Source organism: Pseudorca crassidens, chromosome 6 (assembly GCF_039906515.1).
Source record: "Pseudorca crassidens isolate mPseCra1 chromosome 6, mPseCra1.hap1, whole genome shotgun sequence".
Taxonomy (NCBI): Eukaryota; Metazoa; Chordata; class Mammalia; order Artiodactyla; family Delphinidae; genus Pseudorca; species Pseudorca crassidens.
In genome coordinates, this window is record NC_090301.1 from 123,942,431 (window position 1) to 123,963,357 (window position 20,927).

The 20,927-nt window shown below is 63.7% G+C and overlaps 1 protein-coding gene across 28 annotated transcripts in view; it reads right to left on the reverse strand.

Annotated features, from left to right (window-relative positions):
* Positions 1-2,797: 2,797 nt before the first annotated feature.
* BIN1 (bridging integrator 1) overlaps positions 2,798-20,927 on the reverse strand; it is a 55,755-nt gene continuing 37,625 nt past the window's right edge. For 6 of the 28 annotated variants that reach the window (XM_067742222.1, XM_067742230.1, XM_067742223.1 and 3 more), the window contains 13 exons: positions 17,454-17,539; positions 17,182-17,257; positions 15,748-15,830; positions 14,391-14,471; positions 12,741-12,888; positions 11,362-11,490; positions 8,187-8,294; positions 7,613-7,636; positions 6,612-6,719; positions 5,770-5,859; positions 5,440-5,550; positions 5,091-5,192; positions 2,798-3,448 (listed from right to left, as the gene is read on the reverse strand). In XM_067742222.1, coding sequence (XP_067598323.1) covers positions 3,341-3,448; positions 5,091-5,192; positions 5,440-5,550; positions 5,770-5,859; positions 6,612-6,719; positions 7,613-7,636; positions 8,187-8,294; positions 11,362-11,490; positions 12,741-12,888; positions 14,391-14,471; positions 15,748-15,830; positions 17,182-17,257; positions 17,454-17,539 — 1,254 coding nt within the window. In that variant the 3' untranslated portion in view covers positions 2,798-3,340. The remainder of the gene's footprint in view (positions 3,449-5,090; positions 5,193-5,439; positions 5,551-5,769; positions 5,860-6,611; positions 6,720-7,612; positions 7,637-8,186; positions 8,295-11,361; positions 11,491-12,740; positions 12,889-14,390; positions 14,472-15,747; positions 15,831-17,181; positions 17,258-17,453; positions 17,540-20,927) is intronic. The other 22 variants (XM_067742226.1, XM_067742228.1, XM_067742218.1 and 19 more) reach the window with 14 other exon arrangements.

Here is a 20,927-nt window from a genome sequence, read left to right on the forward strand (position 1 = left end):
ACTCTAAAGGCTCAGCGCAGACACCCCCTCCCGTGTGAAGCCAGGTGGTGGCGCCTTTCTGTCTCCAGAACCTTGGACTCACCACCGCGAGAGCACCTGTTGTGGTCTTAACTGTACCCGTCTGCTTCTCCCCAGACTGAGCACAGCGGGGTAGGAGCTGCACTGAATGATCTCTGTAATCTCCTGTGGGAGATGCGAGGAACGAATCAGTGAACGGATGAACAGTGAATGAACGGTCAGGAGACTGGATCTATGCAGACACAGGCGCATCCCCAGCCACACGTCTCCAAGCGGCTGGGGAAGGTCACAGTCTACACGGGTCTCCAGTAGTGGGACAGGTCCTATCTCCAGCGGGAGAGCGGGGGACGGTCGGTGAACATTACTCCTGGAACATGGAGGAACAGCCCTGCGTGGGTTGTGTTCACCGGTCACACACTGACCTTGAGATAGATTGGATGTGGTGAATAAAGCCAGGGTCTCCCACATGTCACACACATACACTTACGGTCTCCATCAGGTACGTTCCCTGGTCTCTCGGCCCTTTCTGGAAGCCACCATGGTGTGCACAGTCACTGGTTCCAGTTCCTAGAAACCATCCCTCTTCTCCTTGGAAGCTATATCCAAATTTTTGTTCAGGTGTCCTCTCTCCCCAGCTCCCCAGCCCAACCCCACCTCCATCTCAAGGCCTTGTAAGTTTGGGGCCAATCCTGAGGTCCCACCCCTGGCCACACGGCTGATTCAGCACTGGGGACCCGACCCAGTTCTGGCCAATGAGACAAAGGAGCTTTGCTGGGGTGTTTTTGGGAAGGAAGTCCCCCGCCGCTCTGGGTGGGGTGTGCAGACATCAAACCTGAAACCGTTGAGGACGCAGCCCAAAGATGAAGCTGACGCTCAGGGCACAGGGGAGCCGGGAGCATCTCGGAGGGCCTGAGCTGCAGCCCAACTGCCCACCCACCTCAGGCGCTGAAGACTCTACCAGCTGAGGTTTGCTGAGCCAACAAACCCAACGTTCGGTCACAGAGTCCCTGCATAGAGCCTGGTGTTTGGGGTGGTGAGGCTAGAGGTGTGAACACTTGAATTCCCAGAGGCAGAGCCGAGGGTCTGCAGGCCAGTGGAACCAAGAGAAGCAATGCCAGCCTGGTTCCCAAATCCAACCGAGGAGGAAAAACAGGAGGCCAGCCGGCAGGGGACAGCGTCCGAGTCACTGTGGAAGGCCTCCTGGGGAGCCGGTCGGAAGGAGGGGAGGCCGGGGGAGTCCATGAGATGAGCCAGGGGCGTCTGTGGCCTCGAGGATGGGGAGGGGAGGCCGACAAGGTGTGAGCTGACTGGCTCTGAGCTCTCTTGGACTGACGCACACCTGGAGATGTCCCAGCTCCCAGACACTCGGCGCAGCCCAGGCCTCGAGCTAGCTACTTATTCGCTTGGGCTGGAGCTGTCCCTGCAGGGCCGGCTCCCTCCCCACTCCCACGAGGAGCTCCCTGCAGGCCCCACCCGACACAAAGCAGGGCTCTTCCTGCCAAAGTGCCCCAGCTGCAAGGGAGGGGACCCCCTTGAGGGTCAGCCACCAGCTGATACCTCTCTGAATCTCACCTTGTGAGAAACCTAACGCAAATACTTTCTCCTGAATAATGTCTTTAAATTTCTCATCATGAAATAAAAGTGAAGCCTCTCGTGTTGGCACCGTGGCTGCACGCCTCCACAGACCCCAGGGCGCACACACCCCAGGTTTGGAAGCTCAGTGGAGCTCGCCTGGTCTGGGCTTCAAGCTTGGCTCCAACAACAATGATCTGAGTGGCTTTGGGCAAGAGAATTAACCTGTCAACCTGGAAGGGAGGGAGGGAGGGAAGGAGGAAATGCTAAAGCTTGCAAAGCAGGGGCAATAGAAATCAACTTCCTGTGCCCCACTCTCATAACTTCCTTGCTCACAGAAATTTTGGTTGACAGAGCAGACACTGTCAGACACAGGACAAGGCAGAACCACGGCAGTGACCATCCCGCCACCCGAAACAAAGCTCAGGAGTTATACTCAAAAATAAAGCTAAGACTCCAACATTCAGCCCTTTCACCTGCTTTTTCTGCAGAAGAGATTTATGCAGAGATAAATCCTTGCCACCTGGAAGTCCAGGCTGGTCCCTGGGCCCAAGAGCACAACTCCAGCGGCCCCCGGGAAGGACCCAGGCCACTGCTGCATGTGCCACATGCCACTCAGAGCAGCCCGCGTCCACTGATGGAGCTGGAGAGCCGGGCTGCGTGCAGTGGGGGCCTTGATGCCAGAAAGAGAGGCAGGTGGGGAGCGGGGGGGAGCCAGCCCGTCAGGCCTTCCCGCGCCCGGGGGCCAACTGCTCCGGTTCAGCCCCTGCCCCTACTCCCGCCCCTGTCCCACCACTCACCAGCAAAACCCCCAAATCCCTCGAGCCTGACTCCTCACCTGTGCAATGCTGCCTTGGTACCGCCCCCGAGTTCTCACACGCACTAAATAGGGTCACTGAGGGCGGCACCCAGCAGACTCCTGGGCACAGAGCTGGCTCTTCGAGCCCCTTGTCTGCCCTTCCCGTCACCTGGCCCCCATCTCCTGCATCCCCACCAACAGCCAGTGAAAACATCACGGAACAGGGCCGAAGCCCCTGCCGGGTCCGGGCCCAGGTGAGCCCCAAAGGACGCGGAGGTCACGCACGGGCAGGGGTGCTGGTCAGGGCAGAGGGCCTGCTGGGTGGGCTGTCTCAGGACAAAAGCACAGATAATCGCGGCTGCACTGCATAGCAGACAGAAATGGAGGGACACACACACACACTTTGAGTACTTTTGTCATTTTTGTTTGTTTCATTTTGTTTTGAACACTAAGATTTATTTTCAAACAGCACACAGACGTCTGCGGGGCAGGGCCAGGCCAGGCTGGTGTCTGGGCCCGAGGTCTCAGGGGACGCTGGACGCCACCCGCGGCAGCTGCCAGGAAAGGAGGGCCCCGGCCCGGGCGGCCGGCCCAAGCTTCAGGCAAGAGCGGTGCGCGGCGGCCCCCAGGACCCGCCCCGCGGCCGGGCACCCAGGCGGCGGCAGTGGCGCCACCCAGCGGGCGCGGGCGGGGGAGGCGGCCGGGAACTCAACTAGGGGATACAGCAGCTTCAGGAACACTGGCGATTCCGCCGGACTCGCCGAAACCAGGCTCTTTGGAAAACCACCTCATCTTTGGGAAGACACCTCCTGGCTTAGGTCTCTCCCCTCAATTTCCCTTTGCTTTTCAAAAGTTTAAAAACAAAAACGGAAAAAAAAAAAAAGAAACACACATTTTTCGGGAAAAGGTGCTGCTGTTCACGCATCCGCAGCACCACCAGCCGCTCTGCTCTCACTGCACCCTCGCGGTGAAGTTCTCGGGGAAGACGCCCCGGCACTTCTCCAGTTCCTTGTGCAGATTCCAGTCGCTCTCCTTCACACCCATGAGCCAGCCTTCATCCTGAGGGGAAGCCAGCGCGTTGCATGGGGCTGGGGGAGGACGACGTCCACCCCGACAGGGCGAGCCCTCCTTCTGGCCGCTCATTTCCTCTAGACCGTCACACCCGCCTTAAAGGACGCCTCCTCCAGGCAGCATTCCCTGCTCTTCTCTTGAGACCCAAACCGGGCCCCCCAGCCCAGGAGCCATCCCTCCCTGCAGCAGGTGCATTTAACTCTTTATTGTTTGGTGAGTCCTCAGGCGGGAAGGCAGCCTGACTGCTGCACTGGTCCAAACGCCTCTAAACGACTCCTTCAATCCCCCACCAAAGAGCTTCCCACCAGCTGGTGCCCACAGAGGCCACATCACCGAGGAGGACATTAACTGTTCTTCCGGCCTTCCACAAAAAATGCCAGAAAGTTATGCTGAGCACTGACCACTTGAAAGCTTCTAGAGTGACCTGAGGCCATCCCACCAAGCCCTCCGAGTCGAACCTGACCTTTGCTTTAATAGTGACCCCTCAGAAGGATCATCTACCCAAGCCGTGACAAGCCCTGACCCCTGGGCCTGCAGTGACCACACACCCCCTGCCATTGCTGCCCCTGCAGCAGGGCTATGCCTGGGACCCACCTGCAGGATTACCTGGCTTGTCCTAGACCCTGAGCCACACCCACCCACCCCAGATGGCTCCCACTGTGGGCTGGGAGGCCAGGAGTCTGCTCCTACAAACCCCACCTAGCCCGGGGCTGGCCCCCCGGGGAGATCGGCGGGGACCTGGGGCTTTAGGAAAATGGGCTGATTCAGCGCCAGGCCCAGGAAATCCTTGTTACTCAAACCTCCCAGCCCACGGTGGCCTCAGTAAGTACCTACTGTCCTCAAGCCCCAGCCCAGGACGCCCCAGCCAGGTTGGCCTCACCCCAATCCAGCCCTCCTCCCACCCTCGGCCACTCTGACAATTACACCACAGGGACATGTTGGTGACTGAACGGACTAGAGTCCCACTAGGTCTCCTCTGCACTGTGGCTGCCACCTGGATACCCATGTGGGCAGCCCCACTGGACCGCCAGCACCCCACAAACAGGGGCTCCTGCTGCGGGGCCACAGCGACCTGAATTAAGCAGCCCATCCAGACCTGGGGGGGGAGGAGAGGGGGCAGTTCTGCTCAGCAAAGCCCACTCTGAGGCCCTTCACAGCAAGGAGAGGCCACAGCAGGAGAAGGGTCTGCGAGGCACAGGGTGAGGACCAGCTGGGGACAGGGCTGTGGACTCGGGGGTCTGTCACATGGGCAGGGAAGGGCGGGGCCAGCCTGGAGGGTGGCACCTGGGGCCAACAGGAGGCTGCAGAGCGGCGGGTGGGGGGCAGCCTGGGATGCGGTCCTGGAGGAGGGGGGCCCGGGTTGGAGGGGCCTGGAAGGGAGAAGGGGCCCAAGGAACTAGGATGCAGAGAATCGAGAGAAAGGCAGAGGCTGAGGAAAGGAGGAAGCAAGAAGCAGGAAGTGAGAAACTGAGGGGGGCAGACAGGGTGAGAGCAGAAAAGGGGAACTGTGCCGGCCGCAGGGAAGGGAGGCGGAAGCAAAGGCGAGGCCGTGGGGAGAGGCCGCGGGTCGGCTGGCGTGGCTCTGCTGCCCCCTGCTGGCCGCGCCGCCTCCCTGCAGACCGGGCCTCACCTGCTCCTCTGGGTTCTGGAAGGGGATCACCAGCACCACGTCCCCAGCTTTGAGCTGCAGCTCGTCCGTGTCAGTGGCCGTGTAGTCGTGCTGGGCCTGCACCTGCAGAGGGTGGGGAGAGCTGACACCCTCTCCTCGGCAGCCTCTGTCCCACCTGCAGCCCCGTGGGCGCCGGGAGAAGGTGAAAGTAGCAGGAGCGGGGCTCGGAAGCCACCTCGCAGATTGGGGAGCAGAGGACGGGTAGTCAGGGAGGGACGGCTTTGGGCCCCCCACATAGCCTCGGGCCCAGCGTCCTCCCCCCCCCCCCACGGAGGCAGCCGAAGGCTGCGGGTCAGCAGGCCAGGCTCACCTTGAACATGAACCCCGGGGGCAGGTCCAGGCGCCCTGCCCCGCTGCCGCCCTCCACAGTGCCGTTCACAGCTGCCGAGAAGGTCTCCACCACCAGCGCGGGGAGAGAGCTCTGGCGGGAGGAGGCGCAGGTTAGCGAGGGCGGGGAGTGGGTCCCGGAGGGCGGGGCCGCGCGGGCAGAGAAGGGGGTGTCTGTGCCCAATGCCAGACCAGCCTGCCTCCAGGTTCCTCACCAGGAACCATGACCTGGACCAGCACAGAGCAAGACACGGGGCTAGGGAGCCGCGGGCGGCGGGGAGAAAAGACAGGGCCTTGGTCCCTGTCATCTTACGGAGGCTGCTTCACTTGCTGCCGTCTCCCCGGGCTCCTGGGCTCCAGCCGCAGGGTGGGTCCCACACGTCACCTCCGAGGCCTCTGCTGGCTGCAACATAAATGCCAGCATGGGGTCAGACACAGGATGGGGCGCTGAGACCGGGACAAGGAGAGGGGCCACGGAGAGCCAGTGCCTCTGCCTGGTACAGGGAGCCCCTCAAAGAAAGGCTCCGGGCACGGAAGCGGCTGGAGAAGGTGCTGGCAGACACATGGACCCCGAGTGACATGCTGCTGAGAAGCCCAGCGCAGGCCCGTGGCTGCCACCCCTGAGCCTCCCTCACAGGCCCTGCCCTCTAAGCCCAAGCCCTGGCCAAGCCTCGGCTTCCTGCCACCCGCCTGGTCCCGCTGGCCCCTCACAGGTGGCTCCCGTGGCGAGGGCCCAGACAGGGCACCCCGGACACTGCCCGGCTGCAGTCAGGCTGCAGCCACTTCTGAGCTCTGGGAGCAATCACTCGGCCCTCCCAGCCCCCACCTCCTCATCTGCAGGAGGAAATGTCTAGGTCAGGCTGCAGGTTAAAGAATTCTGGAGAGTGCCCACCATGGACCTGGAGGTGCTCGAGACATGCCTCCCTCCCACCGTGGGAGTCCTGAGCTGGGAAGCTGGGGCGGGGGTCGGCGAGCGGGTGAGGGGCTGACCTGACTGAGCCACAGCCCTGCCCCGGGGCCTCCTGGCTCAGGGCCCTAGCCTCACCCTCAGTCCCACGGTGGCCTTGTCCGTCCTGTGCCCCCTCCTCCGGGCTCTTCCTCCATGCTAGACCCCCAGAGGCCAGGGGCGGGTGAGGGGCTGGCGGGGGCACTTACTTGGGCAGGCCCCGGCTCGGCCGTCTGGCTGGGCCAGGCCACGGCAAAGGTGCCCTCGGCAGCGCTGGGCTCCCTGGAAGGCAGGCTGCCAGCTGGACTCTCTGTGGGCTAGTGATGGGCCACCAGGGAGAACAGGGTGGGAGGGGCGGGGGACGAGGGGGGGGGGCGGGAGACAAGAGAAGAAGGTCGTGAGCAGCCCAGCGTGGGCCCACGGGAGCAGATGGGCACCTGCAGCCTGGCCGCCCCACGGGGCACAGACAGAGACTCCCCAGAGGGACACCTCCTCCCACCACTGCGCAGGGGACAGGAAGGTGTGAATGTGTCACACGCAGCTCAGCACGTGGCTCTCTCTGGCCTCCTCCAGGGAAATACCCTGGAGCTTGCGAGCCCCGGAGCCTGGGCTGCAGGCGCCTTCTCGCCAGCCCCTCCTGGTCCTGCGGGAGCCGCGTCACCAGCTGTGGGGTATCCCGTGTCCTCCCTGAGGGCGTGGATGTCTGAGCCACCAGGTGATGGCAGCACCTGTCGGGCAGGCGCCTGGCCTCACTCTGTCTGTCCTGTTTCTCGAATCATCTCTCCCCCCTCCTCTGTCCCAGCAGCTCCCTGGTGCCACTGCCCTGCGGGGCCCCTGCTGACAGAAAGCTCCTCGGAGGCAAGGACCCTCCACCCCAGGGCCCCCCTACCCAGCAGGCCTTGGCCCAGCAGGGGGACACCCCATCCACCCTCGGGGACCAGTTGGTCACTGTCTACGCCACTCACAGGCCCTGACAACTGGGCTGCACCACGGGGGACTCTTCAGAGGCTAAGCTGAGGAGCCTTTTCCCACAGGGCCTGGCTGAAGGCCCAGTGTCTCCATGGGGGGGGGCGGGGGGGGAAGCAGACGAGCTGGAGGCCCGACAGCTCCCTGTGCGCGTGGGCACGGCCAGGCGTGCGTGTGCGTGTGCACCTGTGAACCAGCCAGGTGCAAGACGAGGCAGGGTGGGCACAGAGCAAACACAGCTTACCTCCCAGAGGTCCCACGGAATTGACTGAGCACAGCAGAGGGGAGAAGGACAGAGTTAGCACGGAGGTTAGAGGCGGCGGCAGGCAAGCAGTCCCCAGGGACCCCCACCCCGCACCCGTCCCAGGGCCCTCGAGCCCAGCAGGCACAGGGCAGGCAGAACAGAGCCGGGCTCTGCGGTCCCCAGAGCACCAAGTCCTGGACACCTTCCAGGCTACTGAGACCCCCAGGCCAGGGAGTGCCCGAACCCGGGGCTGCCACCACGAGAGGGGCAGGAGGGTGCTGAGATGGACCGTGTAAGCTGCCAGGTGAGTGTTCAGCTGACCTCGTCCCGAAGGTCCTCTTGCTGACCTGTGTCCGCCCTCTTCCCTTTCCCATGGTCAGGACCAGGGGAGGTGACAAGAGCTGGGGACCAGGGCTCCAGGGGAAGGGCAGTGAGTGGGCGGGGAGCCTGGTGACCCCAGGACCCCCAAAGGCCTGGGCCTAGATGGGCCCACATGGCCGGAGGGCAGACATGAACCCAGGCCCCGGGGCCCAGAGGCCGGTGGGCCCGTGGGCAGTGGTGGGCTCACACCAACCTGACCAGAGGGCGTGGGCGCCTTCACAGGGCTTGCCACAGGTGGGAGGGGGTCAAAGTCCAGGTCCAGCAGACTGGCCTGCTCCGAGAAAGGCCCCGGGGCCTCAAACTTGGCAACAGCGGCAGAGAAGGAAGGCAGTTAGTGCCAGGCTGTGAGCACTCGGCCAGGGCGGCACAGCAGGCCCCGCTCCCAGACACACCCACCAACACGAGGGCACGCCCCCCACCACACCCCCGGCACAAGCCCCGCCCACACGAGGACACACCTGGGGCGGGGCCAGCCGCCAGGCAGTCACCCGCCAGACCAAGGCCGAGCCCTCAACTGTCTCGCGTCTGTCCCATCCTGCAGGCCGAGGAGGCCTCCCCGGGCCTGCGCCCCCCAGCAGCAGCCCAGGCCAAGGCACGGGCTGGACAAGACCACACTCAGTCCCCCGGCTCCGAGGGCCCCTGGACGGGCACAGGCCTCCCCGTGCTGCCGCAGACTGAGAGGCAGTCCTGTGGTGACACCCACCACCAGCCAGCTCAGGGCCGAGCCAGCACACAGAGCCCAGGAGCCCCGTCGTAACGGAGGGGGCAGGGGGGGGTCCCCAACACCTGAGCACCCGTGTTCACACTGCACGTCCCTCCCCAGCCCCCCCAAGTTTCCCATTCAGCGGGGCTGAGTGCAGCCCTGGGATGTGCATGTAACAGGAATGGCCCCAGGAGACGGGCCGCAGTGGCCCCGTCCACACTGTGAGAAGCCAGCCCTTCAGTAAGCTGGGCCAGACGATCGTGGAAGAAAAGGGTCTTTCCCAGAGCCACCCTGGAGGACAAGCCGCCTGGCACCAGTGCCCAGCGGACACGCTGCCTTCCTGGGAGGAGGGCTTGCTCCCCTGTGGCCCCATCTCACACAAGGGGCTTCCCCGGGGACAGGGAGGGCTATGCCTGCCCTGGCTCAGCCCAGGGTCCTCCCCTCAGGCAGGGCTGGGAGCGCCACAGCCCCGCAAGCCCAGGCCAGCCAGCTTCCCTCCCCACCCCCTTGATGGGGCCCAGAACTGACGGAACACACTCTCCAGCCCAAAGCACCTGAGGTCCTCCATTTAGAAGGACCCGAGACCTGGAAGCATGGGCAGAGGTCCCCAGGGGGGGCCTTCCCACCTGAGCTGCGGCCTGTGTGGGGAGACCCAACACCCGCAGTCCTGAGAAGGGCTGGTGCCGCCAGCGCACAGCTCAGGGGATGAGGCGCAGAGCGCAGAGGGCCCAGGCCCAAGCTCAGGGGACTCACTCCCGCCCCACACTCATCCCCAGCCACAGACTCTCCTTCAAGTCAAGCCCTGTCCAACGAGCCTGGGAGGAAGGTCACTGCCATCTCTAGGGGACCAAGTGTCCGGGAGGCCGCGCAGGCTGGGCCTGGGTGCCCTCACCGGCTGCAGGCAGCATTTCTCTGCCCCTCACGGCCCCACCACCCACCCCTCTAAGAAGCCAGCCAGGCCCAGGCAGCCGCCGCCCCACCCACCAGACTCCAAGGGTACAGGGTCACCAGGCCAAGGGCAGACCGCGCACGCTCTGCTCACCTCCCAGCAGGCCAGCCTCCCACCATGCAGGCCCGGAACCGGCCTCGGGGGCAGGCACGCAGGCTACTCACCACAGCCCAGCAGAGCAGCGCTGTCGGCACAGCAGCCTAGGGGGACCAGCCCACCCCAGCCCCATGCAAAGCACCCCGGCGAGCGCTCTCCAACCCCGCTGGGCGGGGCCCCGGCTCCGAGGAGTGGGCGGAAGGACAGACGGGAGGCATGCAGAGAGCACGGAGGGGCGCAAGGGCCACGCTCAACGGGCAGCCTGGCTGCAGGTGAGGCCCTCAATTCCTCACCTGTGAAGTGGGGACAGCCCCTCCCAGAGGGGACTGAAAACCGAACCAGGCCCCGTAGGTCAGCGGCTGGCTCCACCCCCTGCAGTGTCTACTAGCCCTCGAGTGCACCCCAAGGCGAAGGTAGGCTCCAGGCGGCAAGCGTCCCAGCCACAAGCTGCCCTGAGGCCGCGGTTCCCCAAGGCCCCGGGAGTGCCCGGGGCCAGCCTCAGCCAGGCTCTCCAGGAAGGCTCCCTCCCGGTCCCCCGAGGCAGGGCAACCCCCACCCTCCCCCAGCCGCCCTGCCCTGAAAGTTCCTAGCTCCGACCCGAAGTCCTCCCATGGGGGCTTGAAGCCCACTCACCCCACGGTCCCTCATCGTGGAGAGCACAGTCCTCCGCTCCTAACTGCCTCTCCCCCGACGTGCCAGCCCCAGCCCTGCCCCTCCCTGCAGGCCTCTGAGCTTGTGCAAAGGAGCCTGCACAAGGCAGGACCCGGAGACCCGGGCAGGACAAGCCCACAGCAGTGCTGCAACGTGGGCCCAGCACAGCCTGGGACTAGCCAGCCTGCACGAATGGCGAGGCCCGGCGGGGACAGGGCAGCCCGGCTGTGAGGCCCGGAGGCCAGGCTTGGAGTGGTCGGCGCACTGCGGCCTCTGTGAGCTGACCCGACCATGTGCGGCCCACCCCCCTGCCACCACAGTGACCTCGCCTGCTCCGCCCTCCCTCCGTCCCCCTGGGGATGGGCATTACGTGCCTCCTAGGGCACGGACAGCAGGAGCCGGGCTCTGCGGCCCAGCCACAGCCCCGGCTCCAAGTCGGGTCAGCAGCTCTGGGAGCTCAAGTCTCAGCGCCTTGCAGGTGTTCCCAACCCTGCGAGTCACCTCCTCACCGCCGCCCAAGCAGTGCTCTTCTGACGCGCACGGAACTCCCGGCAGATCCTGAGCCTGTCCCTCACCCGTCCTGACCTACACGCTCGCACGCTACCACCTCTGGCCAACGCACGGTGTCTGCTCGTAGGCAAACGTCACCTGCTCCAGGAAGCCTTCCCTAATTGGCCCAGGTCCTCCGTGCTCCCTGCCCCTTTTGGCCACAGCATCAATGGAACGGAGAGGCCACTGCGCAGCTGACGGTCTCTACTAGGACTGTTTGCCCGTGTCCCTAGGTCTGGCCACGTGCTCAGAGATGAGGGATGACGGGTGGAGAGACGGAGGGACGTGCGAGAGAGAGGCCCAGAGCCGACCCCTGCTCCTGAGGCAGAGGCACCGGGGGTGGGAGGGGGGGAAGGCCATGCGCACCCTGAAAGAGCGAGAGAAGGGAGAGAGAGCTGGGCCGCGGCGGCCGCGGCTGACCTGGGAGGGGGTGGTCACGCTGATCTCAGGGACAGTTGTGTCCTCAAACAGGCTGAGGGTCTGCTGCTGCTTGACCTCCGTGCACGGGGTGTGTTTGGGAGGCGGAGGGACCGGTGGGCCTTTCCGGAGCTGGGGGTCGGCAGCAGTTGGGGGGCCGCACAGCAGAGCGTGGGGGCCAGGGAGACAGACAGAGACAAAGCCACGTTAGTCACACCCCCAGCCGCCGAGGAGGACGAAACAAGGAGAGCCACTGCTCCCCGAGACACGGACACCGAGACCACAGGGGCCCCCGGGAGGGGCCGAAGCAGGCGGTCGGAAACCCTGTGCAGAGAGAGGGGAGGGCGGAGGGCGAGGGAGCGAAAGAAGAGAGAATAGGAGAGAACAGGACAGAAAAGAAGGAAAGAAGGGCCTGCGGGGCCACCAGGGGCTGGCATCGGAGGATCTGGCCCTCACCGCCCTCGGGGGAGGCTGAGGAGAGAAACAGGAGCTGAGAGAGAGCCGGGCGTCCAGCCCCGGCCTCTGCTCCTGCACGCCCGGGCCCTCTGCCCACCCCAACCCCTGGAGGAGCTGCAGCCCAGCCTCTGGCCGTCACCCCCGAGGCCAGCACACAGCCAGGGCCCCGCAGAGGGCCACGCACCTGCCCACTCGGGGACCTCAGCAAGTCACCCCCCCGCCCAGGCCTGGGTTTCATCGCTTGTCGTTGGGGTGATAACAGCGTCTGCCTTACAGGCTGGTTGTGAGGACAATGAATGAAAATACAGAAAGGCTGGCGCGGGGTTCGGCCCCGAGCAAGTGCTCGAGTCAAGTGCAGGCTCTCAACACCCTCTTAGCGTCGCTCTCCTAATCAGCTGTCCAGCGGGCCAGGAGCCGAAGGGCCAGGGGACAGCCCAGCAGGGCTCAGATGGTCCTGCCTGGCGGACCCCACCCCTCCTTCCTCCCTTTGCAGCCCCTGGGGACGCTGCAGAAACCTGGAGAAAACTGACGGGGGGAGCGGGCTTCCCCCTCCCTCTCCCCTCACTGAGCCCCTCCTCGCGATGCCCCTTTCAGGGTCCCGCATGGCCCCCCGGCAAGGAAGAAGGCAAGGAAGAGGGGGAGGCAGCCAGCTGCACGGATCTGGATGCAGTCTCCCCTGGAGACTGTCTCGGGAGGAAAGGAAGACGGAGAAGGTCAAGCAGCCCAAAGGCCAGGGGAAAGGAGAGAAGGGGATGCTACAGCAGGTGCGGGTGGGGGGACACTTAAGGAGGAGACAGACGGTCACAGATGCCCCTGTGACCCTGGCAGGGGCCGGCAGGGACAGGGGACAGGGATGGAGGGGAACGGCGGCAGAGCAGGAGGCAGAGGAAGGAAGGGAGGGACGGGCCACCGAGACACGTTCCTACCTGAGACGGGGATTTGGGGAGGGCGGCCCCGGGGGTGGCCGCAGCAGCCGGCTCGGGCTCGTGGTTGACTCTGATCTCGGGGGTGGCGGCAGGGGAGCCATCAGGCGGAGGAGAGGGGCTCTTGTTCCCTTTCGCAGGGGCGTTGTCACTGCGGAGGCGAGACAAGAGAGGGGCCCGGATGCAGGGAGGCCGCGGCATCCAGGAAGGTGTGCGTGTGACAGGGTGTGTGCACGTGCCAGTGCCCCGGGGACCCGTGTGTGAAAATGTGCACGCACGTGTGTGTGTCCACGTAGATCCTGGGAAACTGAGGGTGCACGTGTGTGTCCAGACTCACTGGAAAAACGTGACGCCCACGTGTGCACAAGTGTGTCCCTGTGCACCCACGTGTGAAACTGCACATTCGTGTGCAGAAGGACAGGTGGAAATGAGGCGACACAGGCGTGAACACTGGGAACAGGCAGGTGTCCGCAGCAGGGCCTGCCCTGGACACAGTGACAACCACACCCGGAGCTGAGGTCTGCGGGCCCCAGGGGGGAAGCTGAGATCTGCGGGGCCCCGGGGGCGGGGGGACCAGGGCGGGAGCCGGGAGCCGCCGCCAGGGGCCGGCCAGCCTCCCTCAGGCCTCCACCAGGTGCAGGGGCGCCGAGCCCCACAGCAGGAGAAAGCCACGCATCCTAGAAGCAAGGTGAGTCTCACCCCCACGCGTCACGCAGCAGCCTTTGCGCTCAGGGCGGCCCCGCTCCTCAGCCCGAGCCCACGGGCCTCCGGGCCAGCTTGCCTGCCGTCCACCCCTCACGCCAGCGCACAGCCAGCCCCGCTCCCCAGGCCCCGAGCCTTTGCTCCCACGGGTCCTCCCGGGGAACCCGGGGAACCGGCAGAGGCAACGGGCAGAGGGGGTAAATAAACGGGGGGGGGGTCTTCACAGAGGGGACGAGAGGGTGAGGCCCCCAAGTCGAGTCTCCGTACCAACAAGGACAAACGGTGTGCAGGGCCCGCTACTGGGTGCAAAACAAAAATCTATGCTGTACTTGCCTAAAGAAACTCTAGAACAGTGCTGACTGAGACCAGCCACCAGCTACAGGTGGCTGTTTAAATTAAATAAACTAAAAATTCAGCTCCTCAGTCACCCTGGCTACATTTCCAGTGTTCGCCAGCCACATGAGGCAGGCGGCCACTGTGCTGGACCGGGCAGGTCTAGAAGGACAGACAGAAACTAGTGACCCCATCACCTGCCCGAGCATGGCGGGGGGCCAGACAATGGCACAGATGCGTGGGAGACTCGCTGGTTCCTTCTCACCTTTACTGAATGTGTTTTATGGGAACGTCTTTGCCTCCTTAAAGAATACACATACATCCAGCGTATGTACACACACGCACACACACAGAATTCCTACACACCGCGGGGCTACAGCAGCCCTCTCCCCGAGCCTCCGGACCTCCCTTCCTCCACTCCTGGTCAGGCCGCAGCCCAAGAGGAACGTGCTGAGGCGGTCTGCCCGCCCTCCGTTCCCACCGACACCCCTCTGCCCCCCAACACGCACACCACACACAGGAAGGCAAGTTAGGGGTTAGTGGCGCCCTCGGCAGGGCCAGGCGCATGCACAGGGGCCGGGGTGCTGGGCTCCGAGGCCCCCACCACACAGCACTCACTGCCGGTACCTGTTCTTCTTTCTGCGCAGCCGCGAGAACAGTTTAGTTTTCTTTCTGTGGGGACGGGCGGGACGTTGAGGCCTTTGTTTGGGGGAAATGCAGATGTGGGCCCGGCCTTTTCCCTTCCCTCATCGGCAGCCCCTCTGCTCAGAGGAGGGCTGAGAGCAGAAGCCCTCCTAACTGCCGGAGGCCGGGAAGAGGGCCCAGTCCTGCCCACGGCCCCGGCTGTCCCGTCCTGGGGCCCCCGCTGGCCTCCGTGTCCTGCCAGGCACGCTGAGGTGGTGCCCACGGAACAAGCAAAAATTGGATGCTGCCCTGAAGCAGGACCTGGCGGGCGGCAGGCGGCTCAGGCCGGGACAGCGCTGGCCACCCGCCCTGCCCGGGGTCCAGCCACAGGAGCTCTGGGGCCCAAGAAGGACCGGGGTCAGTGGGGGGCCCTGGGAGAGGTGGCAACCTGGCTGCCCGCTTTGCTGCAAAGGGGGCTCACGAGCCTCCAAGGCCCTTCCTCTCCCCTCAGACCAGCCCTTTCCCAAGGCGGCCTGGCCCCCGCTGCCTGCACTGCCTGGGTGGGCGGCGCCCTCCACCCTCCTCACCCATCCTGGACGCGCCACCATGACCTCCAGGCCAGGCGGTGACCTGGGAAACACGTTTTGGCCTTTATTGCCCCCAGGGCACCCTGTGGGCCGCCCCCTCCCTCATACATACTGTGTTTGCAGGGGACAAGAGGGACAGTGACGTTCACTGAATACTGACTGCCTTCCTCCTCCTAGGGGACACCCTAATTACCCCAAGAACCAGATGCAATCACCCCGCCTTGTAGCCGAGGAGGGCGAGGTGCATCGCTGCTCTCCACACTGTGCTGCGATGCAGGGCAGCTCACGGATGGAAAGGAAGGGGAATCTCAGACTTGCTGTGGTTTCCCACGGGCCACAGCCGAGGCCCAGGCGTTTCCCCTCCTCCCTGGAGCTCTCCCCCCAGGAAGCAGGGCTCCCCTCTGGGCAGAGGGCAGGAACAAGGGCACCCCCCCTCCCCGCCATCCGGGGCCTCGGATAAGGTTGGGACCAGGCCCCCGTTCTACGAGGAGGCTCCCTTCCCATTGGGCTGAATCATTTAGTCCCCGGGCCCACCTGCAAAGCTGCACAGATAGGGAAGCCAGGCCCAGGCAGGGGAGCTGCAGGCTGCCCGGGCAGCTCCTTCCCAGAGGGGACACGGGGTGGAGGAGGAGGGGGGCCCTCACCTGCTCCCCTGAGCACAGGGAGGCCCAGCCAGAAAGGACCTCAGCAAAGAGCCCAGCCCCAGACCTCACCTCCCTGAGCCCCCAGCGGCCCTCGGCAGGGGAGGGGGGGGCATCACACACCTGGGCTGGGCCTTGATCGTGAAGGTGTTGCTCCCGTGCTCCTTCTCCAGGCTGACCAGCACGTCGTTGAGGTTCTGGTTGAGCTGCAGGAGGGACAGCAAGCCGCTTGGCTGGGGGCCACCAAACAGCCCCCCTCTCCCTAACAACATCCCTGATTCTCTTCCTCCCCACCAGCCCCTGCCCTGTGCCCCTGCCCCAACCAGGAGCAAGCTCTTCTCTTCCCATCACTGGGGGCAGGGAACCAGCACACCTGTCCCAGAAAACCCACAGGAAAAAAGGAGGAGGCAGTGGGCTGCCCTGAGAACAGCTACTGTTTCTGGGACCACCTTTTTCTTCTTCCTACTTACGGGGCGTTTCTTAAAATGCCCCATAGAGCTTGTACTGTTTTTAATTTTTTTCAATTGTTTTGGCAAATTAACTGTTGATCCTAATTGCTGAAGTCACTTGCCAAGATGCTTTCAGGCCACGTTACAACTGCCAGAGGTTTCACCAAAAGCCCAGGCAAGACGAGGGGCTTACCCCACGCACCTCGTGATTCTCTTTACTGAGTATACTTCCCTCTGCTTTAGCCACTAGGAAGCCCAGAACTGAATTTTCCTCCCACCTTACATAAATGTTTTCTTCCCAAAACACCTCTCTCTGTTTTTTTAAATTTTTTTTACAAGTTGTCTCAAATCTTTGAAGGGAAGAAGAAAAAGTAGGAAGGAAAGGGAAGGCCTACCAGGCAAGAAACCATACTGAGGGTGGTCACTCAGGACAGGCCCCAAGCTGGCAAAAGCCCTCCTCCTGCCCTGGGCCTGGAATGCCCCACAATCACTTCATTCCTCTGGGCCCAGGAGACAAAGTCAGGTCCACCCAGGGCACAGGGAGGGAGGGAGCTGCCAACGCCACGTTTCTCCAAAGCAGCTTTGCAGCTTAACTGCCAGTTCAATCAGAATGAAGACAACACAACATAGGAATTTAAGCTAATCAGACCCAGATTAGCTTGCGCCGGATTCTGTAGGTAGAGCAAACTTAAAACATTTTCTTAATTGGGAAAATTTTAGTAATTTATTTCTTATCTGCCTACAAATTGGAAAACTGCCACCATTTTCTGACACTGAGCTCCCTGGGCCAAGGCTGCCTGAGAGCACGTTTCCAGTTTGAGGGTGGTGGGCTTCACCCAGGCAAGGAGAATAGAACTGGGAGCTGGGAGGGGGCCGGGGCTGGACCCCTGGGGCCCACTCGCAGCCTCCCCAGAGCACCCAGCAGCTCCCACTGGGCCCTGACACTCTGTTCCTTGCGGACTGGGCCCTGACACTGTTTCTCAGGGGCCCAGAGGGTCCCCCTGTGGTCACCAGCACGTGTCCAACCCCAGCAGGGAAGAGGAAGCTCGGCCCACCCATGCCTCTGACCCTGGCCCTTGGCAGGTGGAGCACAGCCCAGGGGCACTACCTTACTCATCTCCTTGTGGAAGTTCTCCTCCAGGCCTGCGATGCTCTGAAATGTGTTGACATAGAAACCCACACGGCTGCAGCGGGGAGGGAAGAAGGGCCAGGTGAACTGCAGACCAGGGCGGGCACCCCAGGAGAGCCACACGGGCTGCTTCGCCTCCACCCTCACCGGACCCAGCCCTGGGAGGGCACGGAGCAGGGCACGCAGAATGCCCATGCCGCCTCAGGAGGGGAGGGCGGCCGAGGCTCGGCCCGCCACCCCCCGCCCCTCACCTGTTCCACAGGGACGGCAGCTCCTCCTGCAGATCCACATTCATCTCCTCAAACACCTTCTGGGCTTTGACGAGCTCCTCCTCGGCCTGGAGGGCGGGACGGGTCATTCCCCTCTGCCAGGCCTCCGTCCCAGCCCACCCAGGCTAGGCCACACCCACCCAGGCTAGGCCACGCCCATTCCCAAGACCCGCCCCCCCCGCCCCAGTGCACGGGGACCAGGGCTCGGGCAAGATGGAGGTTGAAGTGGATGTGGACGCCCGGGCAGACCTCCCCATGCAGCCCTTCGGGCCCCTACAGCCAGGCCCGTCGGGGGCATTCCGGGCAGAGCAGCCACGGCCAAAGGGAGAACCCGCCCCGCCCCCCCAGCATCTGGCCCAGATGCGCCAAGATGGAGGTGAGAGGAGCACAGCAAGAAAGCATGAGACAAGGGACAAAGGGGGCTGGGGCACAGGAAGGGCAGAGGCCCCAGACCCAGCCAGGTGGGATCCTGCTCGCTTCCAGGGGAGCCTCTCTCAGGCGAGGAGTCCGCATGCCGCCAGCTCTCGTGCCGGCCCCTCTGACTCTTCCTTCCCTCCTCTCCCAGGTCTGGCCCCTACTCAGCCTCAACCACCAGCCTGACTTGGCCTCCCTGGGAGAGTCTTTCCTACCCTCTCCCGACCCCTCTCTCCTCTGTAACCCTTCCCCACCAGACTGAGGCCAGAGGCAGCAGATCGGGCACATCCATGAGAGGCAGGGGAGGAGGGAGCCGGGCTGCTGGGCAGGGGGCCTGCACCCACTCCCGAGGCCAGGGGACCGGGCGCCGGCCGGGCGCCCTCCAGGCCTGCCCACACCCACCAGGCGGTGGCGCTAAGACCCCATCACAGAGCCCAAGAAAGAAGCTTGGCGCGGGCTGAGACGAGGGTAGGGGTGAGTCACAGACCCCGGCCCCAGAAAGGGCTCGGCTAACACATTCCGGAAGGCGCTGCAGGAAACAGTGACTCAGAGGGGGGGTGACTTGGATTCAGGCTCTGAGTCACAGACCAGGAACGAACGTGGAGGCCCCGCCCAGGAGAAAACTCTCCTCCGGCAGCCTCACGTTCGCAGGCCAACTGGCCGGAACCGCCAGCTGCCACAGAGCACACCCAAGCTGCCCCATCCAACCTGAGCCCCCCCAGCTGTCCCATCCAGCTTCAGGCACCAGCATCAGCCCGAGTCAGGGCCTACCCGCCGCTGTGCCGGGGCCGAGCCGTGGTGAATGTGGGGGTGGGCTTTGGAGGGAAGAAGGGCCACCATGCCCCTGACTACATGGCCTTCAGGTTGCTGGAACTTGCTAGAGTGAGCAAGGGCTCCTCGCCTCACTTTTTAAAATCTCACTTAAAAATTAAAGGGAGTCCACAGAATACTAATAAAAACAAATATTATCAAAAAAAATTAAAGGGCGAATAGGAAATAAACGTCTCTAAGCATGCATGCCTCAGGCCACTCCTCGAATGGGTCAGATCTGCGGTGCCCTCCAGGCCATGGGCCGCATCGTCCCTGCTTTAGTCCTCTGAGAATCCCAGTGCCTGATGGGGGGCCACCACCCACACTTCCAGCCTCCAGCACCTCGCACTGTCACGTGGGCCTCCCACCCAAGTACCCACAGGCCAGCTCAAGTCCCACATCCTCCAGGACCACCTTGACCGCCCCGGCTCCTGCAGCCACAGAGACCACCACTCCGGTCCCCACGATGCTCGTCCTAACTCCCCAAATGGACAAGCGGAGCCAAGACGGTGGCGGACGGCACAGCAGCTCGTAGCTGTGCACCAAGCGCTGTTCACACACCCAGCAATGCTGCAGAGGACAAGGTGGCTCCATTTCAGAGTTCCTAGAAGTCAGGGCCTGTGTCTTTTATTCCCTTTGAGTCACATTCCTCATATCCTGTCTCTTTCAGAAACACTAGGGGTAGCAGGAGGTGGGGGGAGAGCTGTCCATTGTTGGGGAGACCCTGCAGCCCTGGCGGCTCCACTACACGCCGCTGGCGGACATGGAGAGCAGTGGGAAAGCTCGCCATGCAGCAGGGCCCCGGGGCCCTGCAGGCAGGTTTGGGGAGGCCCCAGCACACATGGAGAGCAGCTCGGAAGCAGCCCAGGGGACATCCAGAGCTGGCCGGCTCAGGAGAGCACAGCCTCAGGAGGTGGCACTGTCTCCCCAAAGTCAAGTCAGCCAGCAGGGCAGCCCCAGGACCCCAAGTGCCCCAGCTCACTGCCAGCCAAAGGCCTGAAGGCTCCCCAGCCTCCAGCCAGGCGTGAGGCAGGGTGGGGCAGAAGGAGGAGAAGCTCAAATGAAAAGGATCCAAATGGGAATGTCAATTTGGCCGGAAGGCGAAACATCTGCAATCCAACATGCAAAGATGAGATCCCAGTGCCTTGGCCTGCCCCGGCCATCCTCCAGGACCGATCCTCCAGGGCGGGGGCTTGGGGGCCCTCCAGCAGGATCCCCAACCACACCCATCCCGGGAGCCCCAAAGCGGCCACGGCCACCACCCCAAGCCCCACAGTCTCCCAGGGGCTTCTCCCACAGAACAAAAATGTTCACCTGGCAACTGTGCCAAACCCGTCTCAGGGAAAATTATGCAGAAATCCTGGCTCTGGGTGAGTGGCCCCATTCCCCCTCCAGCCAGAAGTCCTGAACTCTACAGGCAGGACAGGCCACTCCAGCCCCTCGGCCCTCCTCCACCTCCTGCAGCAGGGGAGGACACGGGCCTGTCCAAGATTCCCCCGGCCATTTACCGCAGACCCTGGAGAGGTAAGGCTGTCAACAGCTCAGTGCCTCCAAAGTCGGCCCACAGCTTTGGCCTAAAAGACATCGGGCAACAGGTAGCCACAAGCCCACGCGGAGCCCAGAGTTCTCCATATCACAGGCATTCAATACGTGTGGGCTGAAGGTGAGGAAATCAGAAGGTGGCCCAGATAAAAGGGGGCAGCTGCCCAGAGCGAAACCCCACCTCCTGGGTGGGGCCTCTGTCACCTGCCCCCACCCCAGGACCACGAAGGGGTGCTACAGCCTGGTCAGTTTCACCGGACTGAGAACCACGAGGCCACCTCTCCCAGGGCACTGCATCGTGGTCCTCGGCCACACTGTGTTCACCCAGGGCCCGGCCCATTCCGAGGTATTGCCAGGATAGTAGTCATCACTCATGACTTTCGTACAAAGAGCCTCCTCCAGGAAGCCCTCAGGGACCACTGTGACGCGGACTGTTTGCCCTCCATGAAATTCCCAAAGAGCCAAGCCTCTCGGCCCCAGGTCTCAGCATCCCAGCCAGACTGAAGAGCCTTCCCAGCGTCCCCTCCAGAGGCACCATGGGGCCTACAGGTCCACTTACAAGGGTCACCATGACTCTGGCCAGCTGTGGCAGGACCACCCACGTGGAGCCCCGGGCCAGGGAGCCAGGATAATGACCCAGGGCTTGAGTCGGGTGAGCCCCAACTCAGACACTAAGCGGCTCTGAGACCT